At 37.0% G+C, this 19,018-nt stretch overlaps 1 protein-coding gene across 1 annotated transcript; it reads left to right on the forward strand.

Annotated features, from left to right (window-relative positions):
* The first annotated feature begins 881 nt into the window (after window positions 1–881).
* On the forward strand, window positions 882–14,437 carry rp2.L (RP2, ARL3 GTPase activating protein L homeolog). Its single transcript, XM_018247142.2, has 5 exons — window positions 882–1,222; window positions 7,427–8,092; window positions 9,270–9,384; window positions 10,138–10,223; window positions 10,912–14,437. Exons 1-5 carry the CDS (start codon window positions 1,100–1,102, stop codon window positions 10,993–10,995), a joined length of 1,074 nt encoding a protein of 357 aa, XP_018102631.1. The 5' UTR covers window positions 882–1,099; the 3' UTR covers window positions 10,996–14,437.
* The last annotated feature ends 4,581 nt before the right edge of the window (window positions 14,438–19,018 follow it).

Below are 19,018 nucleotides of genomic sequence, written 5' to 3' on the forward strand. Positions count from 1 at the left end.
ATGAGCTTTAGGTGATCCGCGTGAAGCTGACTTTTGGTTCAGCACACAGAGGAATTCAAGCGGCCGTCACCTTTTCACATTCTGTTATGAAGCACTTTGGAAGTCAGATTGAAGCTCAAGATTTAAAAAGAAAACCAAAGGGGAGAGTAAGCCTGACTTATATAGAAGTTTGGGGGGAATTAAGTGTTAAGATAACTTGGTGTTACTGGTTTAGGCGCAATGATCCTCTCCTTAAATAGAAGTCCCTCTCATGACCGTTATCCCATGTTCTATTACTTGACTGGATGCTCCACATTTTCCATCAGCTCATGAAACACCAAGGCAACAGTTTCTATACAATGTATTGTTCCCAAGTTGTCCATTACATTATTCTCCATTAAGGGAGACTCTGATCCCTTCAATCCCTACATACATCCACACTGCCCCAAAACCTGAGGTAGAGGTTACAAGCTGTACTAAACCTACAATACAAGTTGGCAACCCTGGGAATTTAGTTGTAGGTCCTGTCAAGAGTCGGCAGCCACCCACTAGAACCCATTACCACTTTCCCATGTTTGAATTTGCTGCTCACGAATAGGTAAGCCGCAGTGGAGCGGTCACATGGTAGGATCACATGACCGTGACGTCAGGTCCTTTCCTAGGATAGGAACTAGCCGCTACTATATAAACTAACCCGATATATAATTTATATATGTAATATTCACTGTTCCAGATTTTGTTAGAAATTGTTTAAAAGACGGTAATTATATTAGAACACAGTAAATACAAGTCGCTGCTGCTGGATAACACCACACCTGCCTTATTTTGAGAACGAATTCTCTAATTATAGCTGTGTTAGGCTTCCGATGCCATAGAAACGGAAATTGGGGTGGGGCCGCGCTCGGCGCTTGCTACTGAAACAGAATTCATAGCGACGTGCGCGTGCCCGATGCTATCTGTTGCTCTGTAGAGCGAGCTGCGCGTAATCATTCTGCTTCTGTATTTGTGCCTCGGCCTTGAGTGGTACCTCTCTTGCCCTGTCATCCAGAGCCCGTTGCGGTCCTTGTTGCCTTCTGTCTTCGAATCCCGCAGTGCCTGGCCTGGTTGGTAATAAGGAGACATGGGTTGTTTCTTCTCCAAGAAAGCGAAGAAGAAGAGGAACAGCGAAGAGGCGAAAGCAGGGGAGCAGCCCCAGCAAGATGGGGAAGAGCCCAAGCAGTATAGTTGGGACAAGAGGGAGAAGGTAATAAGCCGTGTGTAGTCAGTGCTATAGACATACACTGCTCATTGACATGCACGTGCCCGCTATGGGCATTACTTTAGCTGAACACTGATAGTAGCACACAGGGCATGACGGGTGACATGTACTGTATATATGAACTCACCCACTCGCCTGTATTATTTCCCTGACCAGCGCATTCTACACTACTGCTCAGTAATTGGCTCGGATGCATGACGCAGGCTGCACTGGTTTCTAAGCCATCATTAATTAGCAACTGGTCAGCATTCAGCATGTTGTTTTTACATGTAGACTTTCTTTCTTTTTTTTAAATGAACGATCTATCATTTATATAGGTGTTGTGTGATATATGTTTGTGGGCAGCAAGAGAAAATCTACCTGCCTTGATAAATTCTATATTTTAATATAAAAGATGACTCTGGTATCCATGCTTCAGCCTCTCAACCATTGTTTCATTACAACTGCCAGGGAAAAGGAGTTGCTGGGCTTTGTATCCCTGGTGTATTGCAGTCCTGCCTGGCACTGACAGTGTGCACCTCCCCAGAGTTACACAAGCTAATATCCATATATGGTTTTCATTGCTCTCAGCTATAAGGAAATATCTTCTGAAATAACTGTTGTTTTTTTGTGTATGTCAGATGTCTGATGTATACGACACTTGCTACTTGTGTGTGTCTGAGACATAAAAACATTAACCTGGCATGGAAGGCATTCTGCACTCACCACATCCACATGCTAACTACTAAAGTTTCAGTGCTATGAACCTCCACAGTCAGTCAAATCAAACTTCAAATACTCACAAAACAGTGAACGCCAGTCCTCATTTATGGGTGTCTCCATTGTTTTTAAAGGGAGATGAAAGGCAAACTTTAACCAGGGGCCCTTGCCTTCGTTTTCCACCCTTTTTCCCAGCAATAGCATGAATGGCCCAGAACAGCCATGCAGAATGGAGAACAGCATCCACATGACTGACCAGAAGCATGGTATAAAGAAAAAAGGGCAGAGACCAGTCTTCCAGGCAGGCTTGTCAAATCATTCAGTAGTTTATTTCAGTACACAAGTATACAGCCTTACGCGTTTCATATCACTCCGAAACGTAATCATAGGCTGACTTGACTGACCAGAAGCATGCACACTCGTTTTTAGATTTGGTTGCCAGGGGCCCACCAGCAACTTTCTATGCTAACCTTTTTATTCTCCTAGTCTCTTTCCTATACACTTATTTTTCCATCTATGTGGTGTCTTTGTTCCCATACAGAAATAGGGAATGGCCATGAAACTGGAAGATTGGTTAGAAGCAGGAGGGCCCATCAGAGGACCCCCTTGTTAAAGCTTGCCCTTTCTTCTCCTTTAATATAAAATAACGGCATACAGTGAAACCTTCATTTTAAGTACCTTGATTTTAAGTTTTCCTGCATTTTACATTTTTTATTTATGGTCCCACCAATTTATAATGCATTTCAATGGGTGCATTTCCCTGATTTTAAGTAATGTTTTCCAGGATTTTACATCAAAATTTTGTCCTGATGTACACAAAAATTGCTTTTTTCCTATATGAATATTATTATTTGTGAAATAAAGAGGTTTAAAATACTAACAAAGTGTTTATTTTGCCATGATTCTGCCTGTAAATGTTAAATTCCAATTAGTGTGCCCCTTATACAGTCATGCACAATTACTTATTGCTTTAGGTTGTGTATGTGAGTGATAGCGAGGCCTTGCACATGCCCCCCATAGTGTAACATTAATGCTGCAATGTTTAACCCTTGTTATTAATGCAGTAAATATTGTATCTCAAAGTAAAACAGACTCCTGTGCTTATATCCTTTCAATACTTAAAGAAAAATCTACTTTAACACATTTCCCTGATTTTTACATTTTCCTGGATTTTATTTTCTCCTTGTCCCCTGAAAAACATAAAATTGGGGTTCTACTGTATTAAACAAACTGCATATTGTCCAAATAGTGCTGGTGTGTCGATTGTTTTGGTGGTGGGGGCACTGTCTTCCTTCGGGTTGTAAAGATGCATGGTGTGCAATCAACCACTATTTGCACAATATGCACTTTGTGTAGCATGTAATTATTTTATATTAAAAAAGTTGTATATTCCTGAATGTCTATTTAAGTGCCTGGGTTGTTTTGCAAGCATCTGAAGCATGGCCTTTGTGATGCTATTTTTACCTGTATAGAGAGACCTCACTGAATGACAGTTTACAGAGAATATTTGACAGTGGTAAATAATCTAATTGAGTTAAGGTTCTAAGGGGTATGCAAAAGGTTGTGTACTAAATGCATTTGACGTAATCTGTTTAGTGATGGACATACGTCTAAGATGTCTGTTTTTTAATAACACAAACCTAAGTAGAGCAATTAAATCAACGAAGGATGGATCATACTTGCAGATTGAGCTGTACAAAATGGTGATCTAATTATCTGACAGTGTTGTCCAACATTTGCTATGTAGTGAATTGGTTATTCTCAATCTTACATAAGTAAAACAAACAACTGCACTCAGAAATACTGATAATGGGGGAGTATGCTTCTAATTATTCCAACTCCCCAACCAAAACATTAACACTGATGAGCACTTTTGAATAAATGGGTAAACTACTCATGTTTACAAGTATTTGTGAATTCTATCAGGGGGATTAGCTGTGCAATCTTAATAACTACCTTATAATGAACAAACAGGGAGTAGTTTCAATGTCCCTGCTTAGTTTAAGAAATTACAAATAACATCACAAATAGATTTTTTGTGATTAAAACAAAAGTTATCTTCAGGACAAGGCCTATTCATTGCACTCTTGTTAAAAAGGTGGTATACTTATATGCCCTTTAACATTAAACAGTACAGTGACATTGACATGAGTCCAGGGGACCAATCAACGCTGCAATATTGTTCACAAAAAGAATTGTAGCTGTGAACTTTTTAAATTGCTGTTCATCTTTAAAGGGGAACTATCGCGAACATGATTAATTTAATATAAGCTTCCTCATACTGAAGTAAGAAACTTTGTAAATACAATCAATTAAAAATCACAAAGTGGTAGGCCGAGGGCCAAAAAATCCTTTAGAGGGCCACACTCACAAAATCTTATGTTGACGTTTGGTTAATAAAGTTAATACATTTTAAAAAGAGAAAAGTGTAGAAATAATTGTGGTCTAACTAGGGTCAACTTAAACTATTTGTACATGGTTAAGGAAATGGCTAAAATATTGTGTACATACTGTAGCTGTCAACTATACATTCTGAACTAGAATACTAAGTGGCATTCCAAAGTATTCTGTACTATGCCCTCTTTTATTTAGTTTAGTCATTAATGACTTGTAGGAAGCACTGAAAGCAGTGTATCTGTGTTTACCAAAAATACAAAACTATGCAGACCACTGCAGTCCACAGGTTGTGACATCCATGCAGGGGGATCTGGACAAACTGCAAATGTTGATGGCTAAGTTGCAGTTAAGATTCAGTTTTGATAAATGTATGGTTATGAACTTTGTTATCTTAATGGAATCAAATTAAGCAAAGAGTTGATGGAGAAGTATTTGGGAGAATTTAAAGGTCTGGCCACACGAGCAGATTCGTGGAGATTAGTCGCCCCAGCAACAAATCTCCTCCTCTTGTTCAGGGCGACAATCTCCCCGAACTGCCATCCCCCGCCCTCCTCCGGTTTAAATTCATTATTAATAATTATTTTTTGTTTTCTTGGTATTAGCAATTTTTAAAATGCTAATGTTAATGTGTAACACAAGTGTCTCCCGCTGTTCTGGCCAGGATGGAGGCTAGACATAAATCCCGAAGTTTACTGTAACTTACTGATGCAGTAAGCATCTTCTGACCTTTCTCTGTTCAGTTTTTTGTCCCTGTGTTACATTGAGAGATAGAACTAAATAGAGAAACACTGGATGATGAATCCTGAATATTGTCTGGCTGTTGTCTGAACAGAAAAACAGAGGGTGCTCCTGTTACACATTAATCACAAAAAACTGTGAATATCATGAACATGAAAAGCAAGCACTCTAAACTATTTTACATTATGTTATGTGGGTGGGTATATGTCTCCTTAAAGGAGAAGGAAAGCTACAAGACCGTTTATTGCCAACAGATTAGCCACAATAGTGCAAGCTAGAACGCTATATTTATTCTGCGGAATGCTTTATCATACCTGAGTAAACAGCTCTAGACACTGTCTCTGTTTGTTAAGGATAGAGGCTGCCATATAAGCTTGGTGTGACATTACTTCCTGCCTGAGTCTCTCCCAGCTCTGAGCTCAGATTTCAGCAGAGATGGGAGGAGGGAGGGGGAGAGGAGCAAAGTGAGCATGCTCAAGCCCTGCCCTGGAGGTTTATGCTGAAAACAGGAAGTCTGATATAGAAGCCCATGTGTACACAAAAAAGCAAAGAAATGCTGTGTTTCTTTTGACAGAGGACTCAGAGCAGCATCACTTTGAAGGTTTACTGGTGTATTTATATAGACCTTTCTGATAAAGCTTACTTAATTTTAGCCTTTCCTTCTCCTTTAATGACAAGATATCTTGTGAAATCCTTGTAGGATGTCTAAAAAAAAAAAATATGTACTTTCCTACACCCATTTTATTGCGAAAAACGAAGTATCAAAAAAGGAAATAAGTACTAGTTTCTGAACTAGTCACTTCTCTTGTAGAGACACACCTAACTGCAAAGAATATAGTTCTTGAATTCTGGCATAGAGAACAGAATAGAGTATACCGTCTTATCTTAAACTGTTACTGCACTGCACCATAGCAATTTACAATATATATTTACAATATATTAGCTCTTTTGGCGTAGGGCTTGTATGTAATTCAGCCAAATGCAATATTCACATATTGTGCCTGAGAATTAGTAAGCGTTCTGGCAGACAATTGGTTAGGCATAGTTTAAACTGAGACATAATAAGCAATGAATTGATTCATGTGTGGATGAAGAATGCGCATAAGTATGAATGAATAACTGTTTGACTTCCATGCCTCAGCTTCCTGTTCTGTCTACTAGGTTTGGGTTTCCCATAAGGGCAAAGGTTAAGCAATGACTAACTGGCGTTAATGTCACTTGGAGGAAAATAAGGCTGCCTACACACACAAGTCCTTTACATAGAGGGTGCTGCACATAAAAATTACAGCTCCCTTGTTCAGGCTGCAGACATTACATCTTATTTTAAATGGCTCTGTAGACCTTTGTTGCATTCATAATATGTCTTATGTGTGTGTGTTTAAGATAAGGAAGATGGTACAGAGTAGATTACTGTAAACAGTATGCCTTTTAATGTATTAAACACATCAGCAGACAATATGCCTCGTGTGCCACAGTTTCTTGCATAGAATAAGCGATCATTTCCCTTAGATGGATAGCATTACATTTTTTGCATAATGAATGAAAATGTCATTCTTAGCCACTTTCTCGTATAAATTATGTAAATATTTTCAATGGTTTAAAAAGGTATTTGTATATATAATTGCTATGGAAAGTAGTATCTATTACTATACTCTCTCAACGACTTGTTTTGACTACTCATGCCATTGAAACACTATACTATTATATTCTCCAGCTAAGACTCCAGTATGCTTTGTGTTCCTTGAGTTCGTTCTGAGAAGGAGGAGAATAACAGAAGAGGAAGGCATTGTCATAATTGGAGTCTTGACTGGTGGAAAGCTGACACAGTGCTTTTTCCTTAAAACTTTGTTGGCAAACAAATGTCGAAATGAGATATCCTGCACAGCTCCAGCATCCTGTTGTTGCAATTATCAGTAACCGGAAGCCCCACACTTTATTACAAAGAAGTGTTGACCTATACACATACATTTAAAGGAAAACTATACCTTCTGGGAAAAACATAACCAATAGATAATTTATATCCTAGTAAGTGACCTTTCAAATAATCTTATTAGATTACACTTTTCAATATAGGATTATCCAATGGCACATATTTTTAGAAAAATATAGTTTTCATGAAAAGGCTTTATATGAAACAGTTGTTAAAATATGGAATGTTGTATGTAATCAATTTTTATAATGAATTTAATAGTATAGTTTTCCCCTAAGAGCTCTCATAAGGCTTTTGTTGAATATGCATGGAGCATGTTTTATTTTTATTTTAACATTTTAATCCCCTCTCCCATACACAATAGAGGATTTTATAATGAACCCTATTGATTGTTTTTTTTGTTTTTTTTTAAATATTCTTATTAGGTTGACCCAAAGGATTATATGTTTACTGGACTAAAGGACCAAACTGTAGGCAAGCTGCCAGATAAAATTGCAGGACAACAATTTGTTATCCAGGAGTGTGAAAATTGCAACATCTACATCTTTGACCACTCTGCGACCATCACTATTGATGATTGTACAAACTGTCGCATATTCCTAGGGCCTGTAAAGGGCAGTGTGTTTTTCCGTGACTGTAAAGACTGCAAATGTGTGGTGGCCTGCCAACAATTCCGCACTAGGGACTGCAGGAGAATGGATGTGTTCCTTTGCTGCTCCACCCAGCCTATTATAGAGTCATCTACAAGCATGAAGTTTGGGTGCTTTCAGTACTATTACCCAGAGCTGGCATTGCAGTTCAAGGAAGCTGGATTGAGTATTTTCAACAATACATGGAGCAACATCCATGACTTTACACCTGTAGCTGGAGAAACAAACTGGTCCCTTCTTCCACCTGATGCTGTAATCCAAGATTTTATACCCCTGCCTGATTCAGAAGAACTGAAATGTGTTCGGGTTTCTGCAGATGTTCATAAGAGCATAATACCAGTGACTTGGGGCCAGCGACTGAAGAAAAGCGATGAATCCTGCTTAGTGGTTTTCTTTGCAGGAGATTACACCACAGCAAATGCTAGAAAAATGATTGATGAGGTAATAGAATTGACAGTGTTTTATTGCACATCACTAGGGTTTCTATATACGCACAATACATTATGGGGCAGATTTATTAAGGGTCGAATTTAAAATTCGATTTTTTTTTATGGTCTTAACTGTCAAATTTGACTAGTGAATTATCCAAACTCGATTCAAATTTTTTTAAAAAATTTGATTTACAAGATTTATCAAACTCTGGCCCTTTAAGAATTTGAATTTGACTATTTGCCACCTAAAACCTGCCGAATGGTCCAGTGACCATTTGAAGATATTTGTAGCCTTCCTGACATTCAAGTATTTTTGGAGAAAAAACTTGATTGAGTTTGGTTAAATTTTGGTTAAATTCGATTCCAGTTTTCCGGTTGGTAAAATTAGTCCGAGTTTAAGATATTCCATTTTTTTAATAAATAACCCCCAATCGAATTTTGAGTAAAACTAGCATGAATCAGAAATTCGACCCTTGATAAATCTGCGGTTTCTAGTGTAAAAGCTGAATTTCCAAGAATTGGGGGATGAGGCCCAGCATTGCTCTTAAACATCTTCATAGATGGAAAACCTTATAAATGAAGTTTTCCTACTGGGTTTTAGTTAGCTAGCGTTTCATGCTGATCAGTCTTCCAATTGCAGACCAGTTATGTCCTTTTTGGGGCACTTCAGTACATAGCATAGTTTTCCAATAAGCATATGTAGGGCTAGGAAAGTGGCTGAGGAGAGACTGTCCTCATTTGTATGTAAAGCACAAAGAATTTTGTGAATATGGGCAAATATCGCTCCCAGAAATTTGCATTCCTAGCTAAATTTCACCCACTGTGTTCCCACTTCAGACTGGTTTTGCCCTTGGGCTCATCAGTACAGTGCAGGGTTTTTGGAAACACGGCTAATACTTATTTTGTGACCTATATACCTAAACACAGGACAGAGCTTTCTATACATGTGTGTTATTAATAGATGCACCAAAAGTAGTAATTATAACAGAAATTATAATTCAGTGCCCTAGTCTTGGTGATTTACTATCAACATTTTGAGTAGATTTGTTGTCCTCTGTAGCGCAAATTTACTGTGTGTGGTTTTTTTGTTGTTTTTTTTTTTTGTTTGGTTCTAAATAAAGAGAAAATATATCAGATCCTGTATTTCCACCATGTTGTGGATAACCCTCATTTTCACTTTAATGCAGATGGTTGGCAAAGAGTTATCTCTTATCCAGACTAAAGAAGTTGCAATGAAAATAGAAGATGCAAAAAGAGTATTTCAGGACAATGTCACAGATTTAATCTCTCTGTTGGAGAACGGTATGACCTTTTTATATTTTTTATTTTGTACAGTATTTCATCACCTGTAACCCTGCACTTGTAATGCAGTCATAGGATACCAAAACAAAACTGTGCTGACTCATAATTGCTATATTATTATAATGAAGTATCAGAATTCGATTTACCTTGTAACTCATTTTAATACATATCTTGACCTTGAACTAAGGAATAGGCCACCTCTTACCATTAGATAACTGTGCAGATAAAAATCCACATATAGTTGATTTACTCAATATCACGGAGCAAATCATTATTATTGAACCATTTGGGCCTTAGACTGATAATCAGTACTTGCGTATGGGCCCATACAGTGTGGCTGGCTGCAGTTTAAATGGTTTTATATGATCCTTAACCATATTTTCAATCTGGCCCATTAATTATATGAACTGGCCCAGCCGATATCCACTCGGATAAGTGATCCTTACAGATATTGATTTTTTATGGCTGGTCTTTATAGCTTTAGATTTTTGTATTATTTAAAATGCTTTCAGGTACTTATTCTTTTATTTAGATACAGTTCCCTGTAACCATATGCACTGTGCAAATGGTGACTTCGAATTCAATACAATTCACACTGTAGCAAATATAACTCGTTTATAACTAATATTTCTGGGGTCTGGGCAGATTATCCATGCAATAACAATCAATATGGGAGCTCTTATAAATTTAAATATGAAAGGAAATCATACTTATTTAAAATGAAACAATCTATGCCATCTAATTTGTCTTAAGGTTCTGTAGTTGCCCTGGAATTTAATGGAGATGGAGCAGTAGACAGTTGTCAGTCTGTGATCAGCAACACCTTCAGTGGCACAAAGGTGAGTGGTTTTATATATCTGCTTGACCAAAGCAAAGACGTTTAGCAGACCACCAACAGCCCAACTATGGGTTTATCAGCCAACCTGAAAGCGTTTTGGGCAGCTTTTCGGTGTAATTATCGTTTAATTTTTAGCTCTACACAGTAGCGATCTTTATTTCTATGACCGGATTATAAAGGGGAAAGAGAAATTAAAAAATAATTATCGCTTTCAATGTGTGTGGTTGACAGTAGAAATAATCAGGGGAGCTAGGGAGGACAGATTGTAGAGTTGTGTGGGACTTCATCTTGCTGGGTACCATGTATTTGAGATGGCGATAGACCTGGAAAAAAAGTAATTGTTTACATATAGGTACAAAGCAGTTGAGGCTGAAAAAGACATTGATCAAATTCCGATTTTTTCCTAAAGAATTCCTACCTAACTACTACATGATCCGGAAAAAAACAAGTTGTTATAGCCAGGTAAACCAAGCTATAACTGCTAGGTTTGTCATGAAAATTCTGGTCACATTAACCTTGCTGTTTCATAGCCGTCCTATGGACTTTTTATTTTACCTCAGTAGTGGAAGCTGTGTGGCAGCATACTCTAGATTTTCTGTGCAGAATGACATTAATAGTGAACCAAACAAAACATTAATTTTCAAATTTCGGATGCTGAAGCTTACTTTATCGCTACTCTCTCCTTCCAGGTGTTTGTATCAGAGAGTAAGGAATCTGCTTCTCGTGATGTGGACAACTTCTACAACTTTGCCGACATGCAAATGGGAATGTAATATTATTGCGCGATCTCTTTCAGCCTTTGTTCCTTATGTTTACATGCAGCAGACCTCTAATTCCAAAACTGCTTCCTGTATGCCAATATCATTTCCCCTTCTAAAAAATCCTATAGAAACCCAAGTCATTTGTGTGAAAGAGAGGTGTAAACTTTTTGACAAAAGGGTATTTGCAGCTGTCTATTTGAAATAGCATTCCTGGTGCTGTATAAATAAATGATCATGATGGCATTGATTTCTAAGCACACATCTTTGTGCTTTGAATGTGAGCTAAATGCTTATTTACACACAGTCCTTATTTGACTTGGGGAAGGGAGGGGTTTTTTCTCTTCTAAACCCCTCCCCCCACATCATTGTTTATTCTGAGTAATCCAACTTTTCATACTCATAGTTTTGAATAAACCCTTTGCACCAGGTGTAAATGTAGAATGTTTGTTTACAGTTGTTTTGTAAATTAAATAATTGCTGCATAAACAACATTTTATTAGGAATGTACATTTGGTATAAAACTGGAATTTTACTGCATTTAAAAAAGTGTCAATTTTTACAATTGTGTAGGAATACAATTTAATATTATGGCATTCCAAAAATGCAGGGTACCTGAGGAAGATTGTAAGCAAATTAAAATATTTTTCAAGAATATTTATTTTACCATTTTATAGCTAATTGTCTGCATCTTACATTGTGATCATGTCCATTATGTTTATGAATTGCACTCTCAGATCAACTTTTTTATACTGTAAATGTGTGATTTTATTTTTCTGAGCTTATAATGCTTTTGTATTTTTGAGGATCGTTTCATAATGAAGACATTTACCTAATGTTCATTGTATCTGTGTAAAGTTTAAGGGTGAGTAAACTATCTAGATATTAGCTACATGCTCCTCTTGCCACAATTGCTCCTAAGAAGAGGAAAGTTGCACTGTAGAGCAGAATTGGCAAACAACATCTATGTTTCATTAAAACAATGGGCAAAAGGTATATTTATCACAAGTCATATGCATGTTGATCATTCTGCACTGTAGGTATAAAATAGTATATATTCCCATGTGATTTAGCTGTAGAAGCAAATAATCTTCTTTTTTTGATGTTTGCATTTATACATATCAGTGACACTTGCCGTATTGCTCTGCTCTGTTGAAGTAAAAAGGAAATCCTCCATAAACAATACAGATACTGTATCACAATACATTAATGATAAATTAGAATGCTGTTGCTATTATAGGGAAAGTAATCCGATAGAGCCAGGGTTTGTTACTTACTTATGTACTTATGTATATTTAAGTGTGGTCACTCTGCTGGGACCAAGAACCAATATGTGATTTATTTTCTGCTTATTTATCAGCTGTTTGCATTTGTACCCCCCACCCCCTCTTTTTAGTAGAACTTTTTGAATTGTGCTGGGTCATTGTTCTCTTTTATGCTATCAGATATAATTGTAGGGGTTAATATGGTAATGGCTGTGGTCCACTGGCCATTTAGATTACCTTTTTTAGCTCTGGCCTTCTTTGAGCACTTGGAACTAATGTAAACGGAGCATTTCAGACCATACATGGGCCTAAGCAAGAGATGTCTGACACAAATGGATTGCTAAATGCTAGGTTGGTGGAACAAATTACCCATCAACGACTGGGTGGCTTTTGGAATTTTTGGCTTGACTGCAAACATAGTACAATGCAGTATACGGTACCTGGTTATTAGTAGGCCTAATTTTCCATTATATCTAGTCAGATTTGGTGTAATCCCATGAGAGGTTGATCAGTCTCATCAGGCATTTTTAGAGGCACAGATAATCATGCATCTCAGTTGATATGTCATTGCAACGCAATGTACAAAACGGTACTGCATCACACAATAAATGTTGCTGGTACCCATAAATAAAATTTTTAGTTGTTTTTAGTTAGGGGGGAACCATTTATTGTATTTATTTTTTGGGACTAAAGGTGTCAAGGTGTAGCTGAATTTCTTGCCAAAGGATTGGCTGTTGATCATCAGGCATTTTTAAAGGCAAGCAGCTCAGTTGATATGTCATTAGTAATATAGCTGAAATTGTAACGCAATGTACAAAACGGTTATAAATACAGTAGAACCCCCATTTTACGTTTTCCAGGGGACCAGAAAAAAGGTGGAAAATGTAAAATCAGGGAAATTTATTATGTATAATATATAGGTGGGACCACAAAACAACAATGTAAATTGAGGGAAAACTTAAAATAAGGAGAAGTAAAATGGGGGTTCTACTGCACACACAATAAATGTTGCTAGTACCCATAAATTACATTTTTAGTTGTTTTTAGTCAGCGGGGGGAACCATTTATTGTATTTGTTTTTTGTGACTAAAGGTGTCAAAGTGTAGCTTTCTTGCTAAGGGATTGGCTGTTGCTGGAACATGTGACTATACTGTGAAACTCCTCCAAATGAATCAAATGTTATAAATTGAACTTGTTATCCTGCTTATACATGAACTTTGCTTACATAGGTATGCAATATGACCTCAAATGTATATCCACAAGAGCCTTGAATAATTTGCAAAATATATCCTTATTAACCGTGTTTAGTGATCTTGCTTGTGGTACACGACTCTCTAAAAGTCATTTAAAAAAACCAAAAAAAAACCTGTTGCAAAATATTTGTATATAAGAAGTCACATTGGAGTTCCTAGCCTGTATAATAGTACCTTGCCTGCAGCCCTTCTAAATGATTATGGAACTCCCCAGTAGCTTGTAATATACTTAGATTTTAAAACAGGGGGTATGTTGTTCCCTATATTAGTATACAAAACCAAAATTACCAGTATTACTGTGTGCTAAACCTATATAGTGGGCTATTATCAGAGTAACAAACACAAATATGGATGCTGTTGTCGTATGATATCATACAAGCTGTTGTACATATGTTGTGTTCTCATAAGGGATAGGGGACCATAAAAATATCTTTATCCTGTTCATGTTTGAGATCCCTAAAGAGGAGATGTTATTCAAATTCTATAATTGTGTAAGTCCTTCCTGCTGCATAAGATCATTTTGTATGAATTTTTAATGTTCACTTCAGCTATAGCCATCAGTCTTGCACTTTTCTACTTTTAATTGTGACATATTCAGTCATCATTAATGTAATCGTAAAAAAAACAATCCAAGGGGCTTTGGCTGTGCCCTTTATTATTGTTCATAACAATGTTGAATCTAACATCCCACTTCCTCTATCTGAAGCTATTGTTATCACAATGAAATTTATGTCTTGTGAAACTTGGATTTCATGTGCGGAATCCACCATCATAACTGTAGTTATATTTGTTAAGTTTAAAATACAACATGGGCAACATGTTATATGCTGATAAATTGTCTGTTTGATGTCTCATTTGCTTTTGTACAATTTTTATGCATTTTTGTATGTATTTCGAAATTATACGATCTGCTCTTTAATAAACATAGAAAATGCGGAATATGATGTTGACTTGGAGTGTTTTAAAAACAATTACCTTTAAAACGTGTCATAATGAGTGTAAAGTTTAAAAGTATACTAACCAATTACAGATATGACAAACCATACACATCTTAGTAAAGCAAAGGTACTCCCATGGTTGCTGATTTATCTCAGGTAAGCAGGTTTGAATGAGAAATTATAAACTGACCCATTTATAACATATGCATCAATAAGGTAATTTGCTGTTGGCCATCATAAATAAAAAAAAAATTCAAATGGTCTTCATATTTTATCTTTTCATTATTTCTCTTCCCTTCTGCCTCATATCAATTTCCACTTTAAAATGCTATCTGGTTGTTTCGGGGTCACCGAGTCACATAACCAAAAATAAACTATTGCTTTCTGAGGCTACAATTTTCTAGTTTTTGTTCATTTTCACGATATATCTGTTATAGTTTTGTTTCCGTTTGCCTTTCAAAAAAATACCTGGTTGACTCTAGCAACCAGGCAGATGCTAAAATTCCTAAACAATTCCAAACTGCTGAAAGACCAGCCCTAAATGTCTCTGTATAGGGGTAGTTGGTCTGCCCCTGTAGTTATAGTATATTTACTGCATTTCTGACCAGTAATACTGTTGTCCAGCATATACATTATTTAAAGCTATGATACGATGAGCAAGTGATTTATTTTCAACCTATATTCATCTATATTATCTAGAATGGTATCTGACCTAGAGCTACAGATATTAACTAACTGGTACTGATTACGATGACTGTTTAGTTCTGAATAATTGTTTTACGTGCCAAAGAAAAATGGGAAACCTACTGGTGGTATATTTGCTCTGTACTCTCTACACTATATAATAAGTAAATATTTTTTTATACTCTCTTTAAACTTACTGCAGACCCCATGCCATCCTCAAATGTGTTTATTGTACATACATAAACTGAACAGAAAATACATTTGTTCTTTGGAAACATCTGTAGGTTTGAATGCAGTGTAAAAATGAAGGGCAGAGTGAATGCCCTACACTCTGGTTAATAAATACCTGAATAATTGTGGTTATTCGAGTATGCTGTCTGCTTCGTTTTTTTCTTCAGTGCTTTAAGAGGAGTGCTAAATAAAACTGCATAGTCACGTTCAGTTCATGTGGCTTCCTGCTCACAAGATTTTCCTTCTTCAATCAAACAGAAGAACCAGAGGGGTTAAGGTGAGAAGGGATAAGAGGAAACGAAAAGCTTTTCTGTTGCACAATATATGTAGGGAACGTTTTTCGCTCTAACTTAGAGGAGCAGTAATACCTGGGCTTGCGATGAACACACTTTTTATTGTTTGCTAAACAAAAATCTATGCTTTTTATTATTTCTTGAGCTACACAGGAAAAAGAACTAGATTAAAGATACTCCATTTTTAATTCTTGCAAAGTTGATAATGTAATGTACATACTCCTATAATTTTACTCTTGCTAACAAAACAGTGACAAAAAGGGAGAAGAGATGGGGGTTGTATACTGGTCATCTACCTATCTACCTCGGATGGACCAAATGTGGAGTAGCTTCAGTTTTCCTGTTTAACAACAACACGATTAATTTTTTTTCCCTGGTGCCAATTATCATCCACAACTGATGACTGGTGATGTAGAGTTGAAATTCATAACCAAAACTCCAATGTCATCAGTGCAAGATACTGGAACATAGCTTGTGGTGGGTAGGACTTGGAAAGTAATCATAATAACCAAACAGAAGAAACAGGTTAGTATCAGGCGGACTACCTTTTATGTTTAAAGGTATACTATTAGAAATGTAATACCCTGTTATAAAAGGCTTTCACTGCACAATGGAAAAGATTTTTGGCTCTGTAGAGCCCTCCTCACTCTTTCTGGTTCTTCATTCAAAATCTTAGCTAGGTTCTGATATACTGTAGCTTGCTGTTTGCAAGGTCAAAACAGGATGCCTGGAAGCTTCTCTGAATCTTAACACTGGATCTGTGCTAGTAAACAAGCAGTTCTGGATGCATCTTTGGCCACAAGGACAAAAAGTAATAATTTCCATGTTTACAGAATTTGCTGAAAATTACTTAATTCAGTTAATTTCATTTACTTAGTCAAGATTGGAAAACGCTCATGAAATTTGGTCTTCATAATAGCAATTTTTTTATTGTAATTTCTATGAAATGTTAAGTATAATTATACAATGGCGAGACTAAACTATCTCAAATCTGATAAAGAATTAGTTATAATGTTATAACTAATGCCATTTTGGAGTCAGGAAAGAATCTTTTCCCCCTCTGAGGCAAATTTTGCCGTCCTTTGGATCAACTAGCAGTTAGGCAGGTTGAAATAGTTCAAGTAAAGAAGAATGCCAATACCTGTGCTTGCAGCAAACGGGGTGATCCCAAATTTATTCACTGGTGCTTCATGACACTTAAACGATCAAACGTTTCGGGACCGCATGGCCCTTCCTCAGTGAATGGAAGGAAGGGCCATGCGGTCCCGAAACGTTTGATCGTTTGTTAAGTGTCATGAAGCACCATTGAATAAATTTGGGATCACCCCGTATGCTGCAAGCACAGGTATTGGCATTCTACTTTACTTGGATTTACTACTGGCGAGTGGCTAGGCCAGTGCCATATATACCTGTATCCCCCGTATTGACTTTGAGGTTGAAATAGTTGAAAGGTTGAACTTAATGGACAAGTGTCTTTTTTTCAACCTAACTTACTATGTAGTACAGAATACGCAACTTATACTCCATCCTAGTAACCAATAGCATCCAAGTGGCAGTGTTTTTTACTGGCCTTCTGTTTTTAATCAGAGCTTCACTAAACCTGGAAAAATCTTTGGGACATTTATTTTGTAGCACAGTATGTAGGAAACAATGCTGCTTACCCCATAAAAAACAAAAGTAGCTTGAGTGGAAAATATCTGATGTAAGAACACACAGAATTAGCATGTTATAGGATAGTGTCCGTCCCTGCATTATCTTCTTCCTATGTATACCTTTTACATATGTTATTGGTGTCCAGTTTTGAAGGGATGTTCTGACACAAGTTATGTTAAACGTGAAATCTTATGACATTTAAAGTAACACCTACAGTATACAACGACTTATCTGGGAATTTTTTAGAAGTGCCTTCTGTAGGAAAGCACTTGTAAGGTGCCAAGATTTTGGAATACTGGCAAACATTACACGGTAGGTGCTAAAAAGCGTGATCTGACGCAATGCGACAAAAATAAGGTAAGTGAATGCAATGTTGGATGAAGTCGCAGCCTTGATCCGACACGACTGGCAGATGCTGCACGCTGCGTCTGCATCCGACCGTTGGATCAGTGCTGTGACTTCATCTGACAATGCATTCACTTACCTTATTTTTGTCGCATGCGTTTTGTCGGATCGCAACGAAAAAATCCATGTAGTCCTAACCTTACCCTAAATATAATTAAAAAAACACTAGCCTTCCAAAGGATCATAAGCCTGGTGCTCAAGGGATTGGCAACTATTGCAGGGAAGAAAACCTTGCATGTTTATTATGCCAAATCTGTGTGTTGCCGTGTATACTATTACCCCAAATGTAATTTAGAGTAAGGTTTTACCAGTTTAATTCATTTAATTAACAAAAGAATATTTGCATTTAATAAGGTGACTATACACACACAGAGTGATAAATGCTTGAGACTTTGCAGCATTTTGATCCAGAGATGAAGGATGCCAATGGCCTGCTAACTGGTATCTGACCAAAACCAAGCTGCCTGCCAAGCTGTTGATGTGCTCCCCTGCCATTATTTTTACATAGGCCAACTCAACCAGAGCAAAACAAGTTAGATCTTAATTCAATGAACCTTTTAATGCATATTTTTTAGAGCACAGTCTTTACTGTGCTCTTATTCCCACCAGAAAAAACTGCTGCTATTTCCATGAAGTAAAAGATAAGTTACCACTAATGATAAGGATTATTCTACTTCGCCTGAGGCTTACACAGTGAAGAGGCTTCTATTCCCCTGCAATGGATTTTTTTTTACCAGCCACTAGCAAAAGGGAATATTCCAGGAAGAATATTACACACAGTATGGTGTCCTGCAATACCATGCAGTGTTTGTTTCCTTTTATATGTCATTTATCTAATCAAACCAGTAGGGTTGTTTTAGGTGTTCTGGTTGGAAAGTGACTGTTCCTATTCACAGAGAAACTCCAGCAGATGTATAATATTGCCTTAATAGTGTAGGGGGTGAGTAGTTCAGTGTTATATCACAGATTTAACTAATGTTATGATAAATGGGATGCAATAATACATCCTATACCGTGAGGCTCATAATATTATAGGTCATCAGTTCACTATTGACTCACAGATTTAATCTTCACAAAGGGATCATCCCTTATTACATCCCAGATGTAATAATAATACCTGCTTTATTGTGGGCCTCACATAGGGTTGCCACCTGGCCGGTAAACGTTATGGTTGATCCCAATGTTACTAATAGGCAAAAAAGAGAAATATATAGGAAGGCCGGTATTTTTTTTCCAGAAAAGGTGGCAACCCTAGCCTCACAATATTATTGGTCACTGGTTTACTATTACCTCACAGATTTACCTATTTTGACAAA

This window comes from Xenopus laevis, chromosome 2L, assembly GCF_017654675.1.
Source record: "Xenopus laevis strain J_2021 chromosome 2L, Xenopus_laevis_v10.1, whole genome shotgun sequence".
Taxonomy (NCBI): Eukaryota; Metazoa; Chordata; class Amphibia; order Anura; family Pipidae; genus Xenopus; species Xenopus laevis.

What these genes read in the sequence shown, in the direction of transcription:
- rp2.L (XM_018247142.2), top strand. Translation starts at nt 1,100, where the DNA reads ATGGGTTGTTTCTTCTCCAAGAAAGCGAAGAAGAAGAGGAACAGCGAA. An exon ending in AATCTCTCTGTTGGAGAACG is followed by an intron (nt 9,385 to 10,137) that starts GTATGACCTTTT and finishes ATTTGTCTTAAG; the next exon opens with GTTCTGTAGTTGCCCTGGAA. An exon ending in ACACCTTCAGTGGCACAAAG is followed by an intron (nt 10,224 to 10,911) that starts GTGAGTGGTTTT and finishes CTCTCCTTCCAG; the next exon opens with GTGTTTGTATCAGAGAGTAA.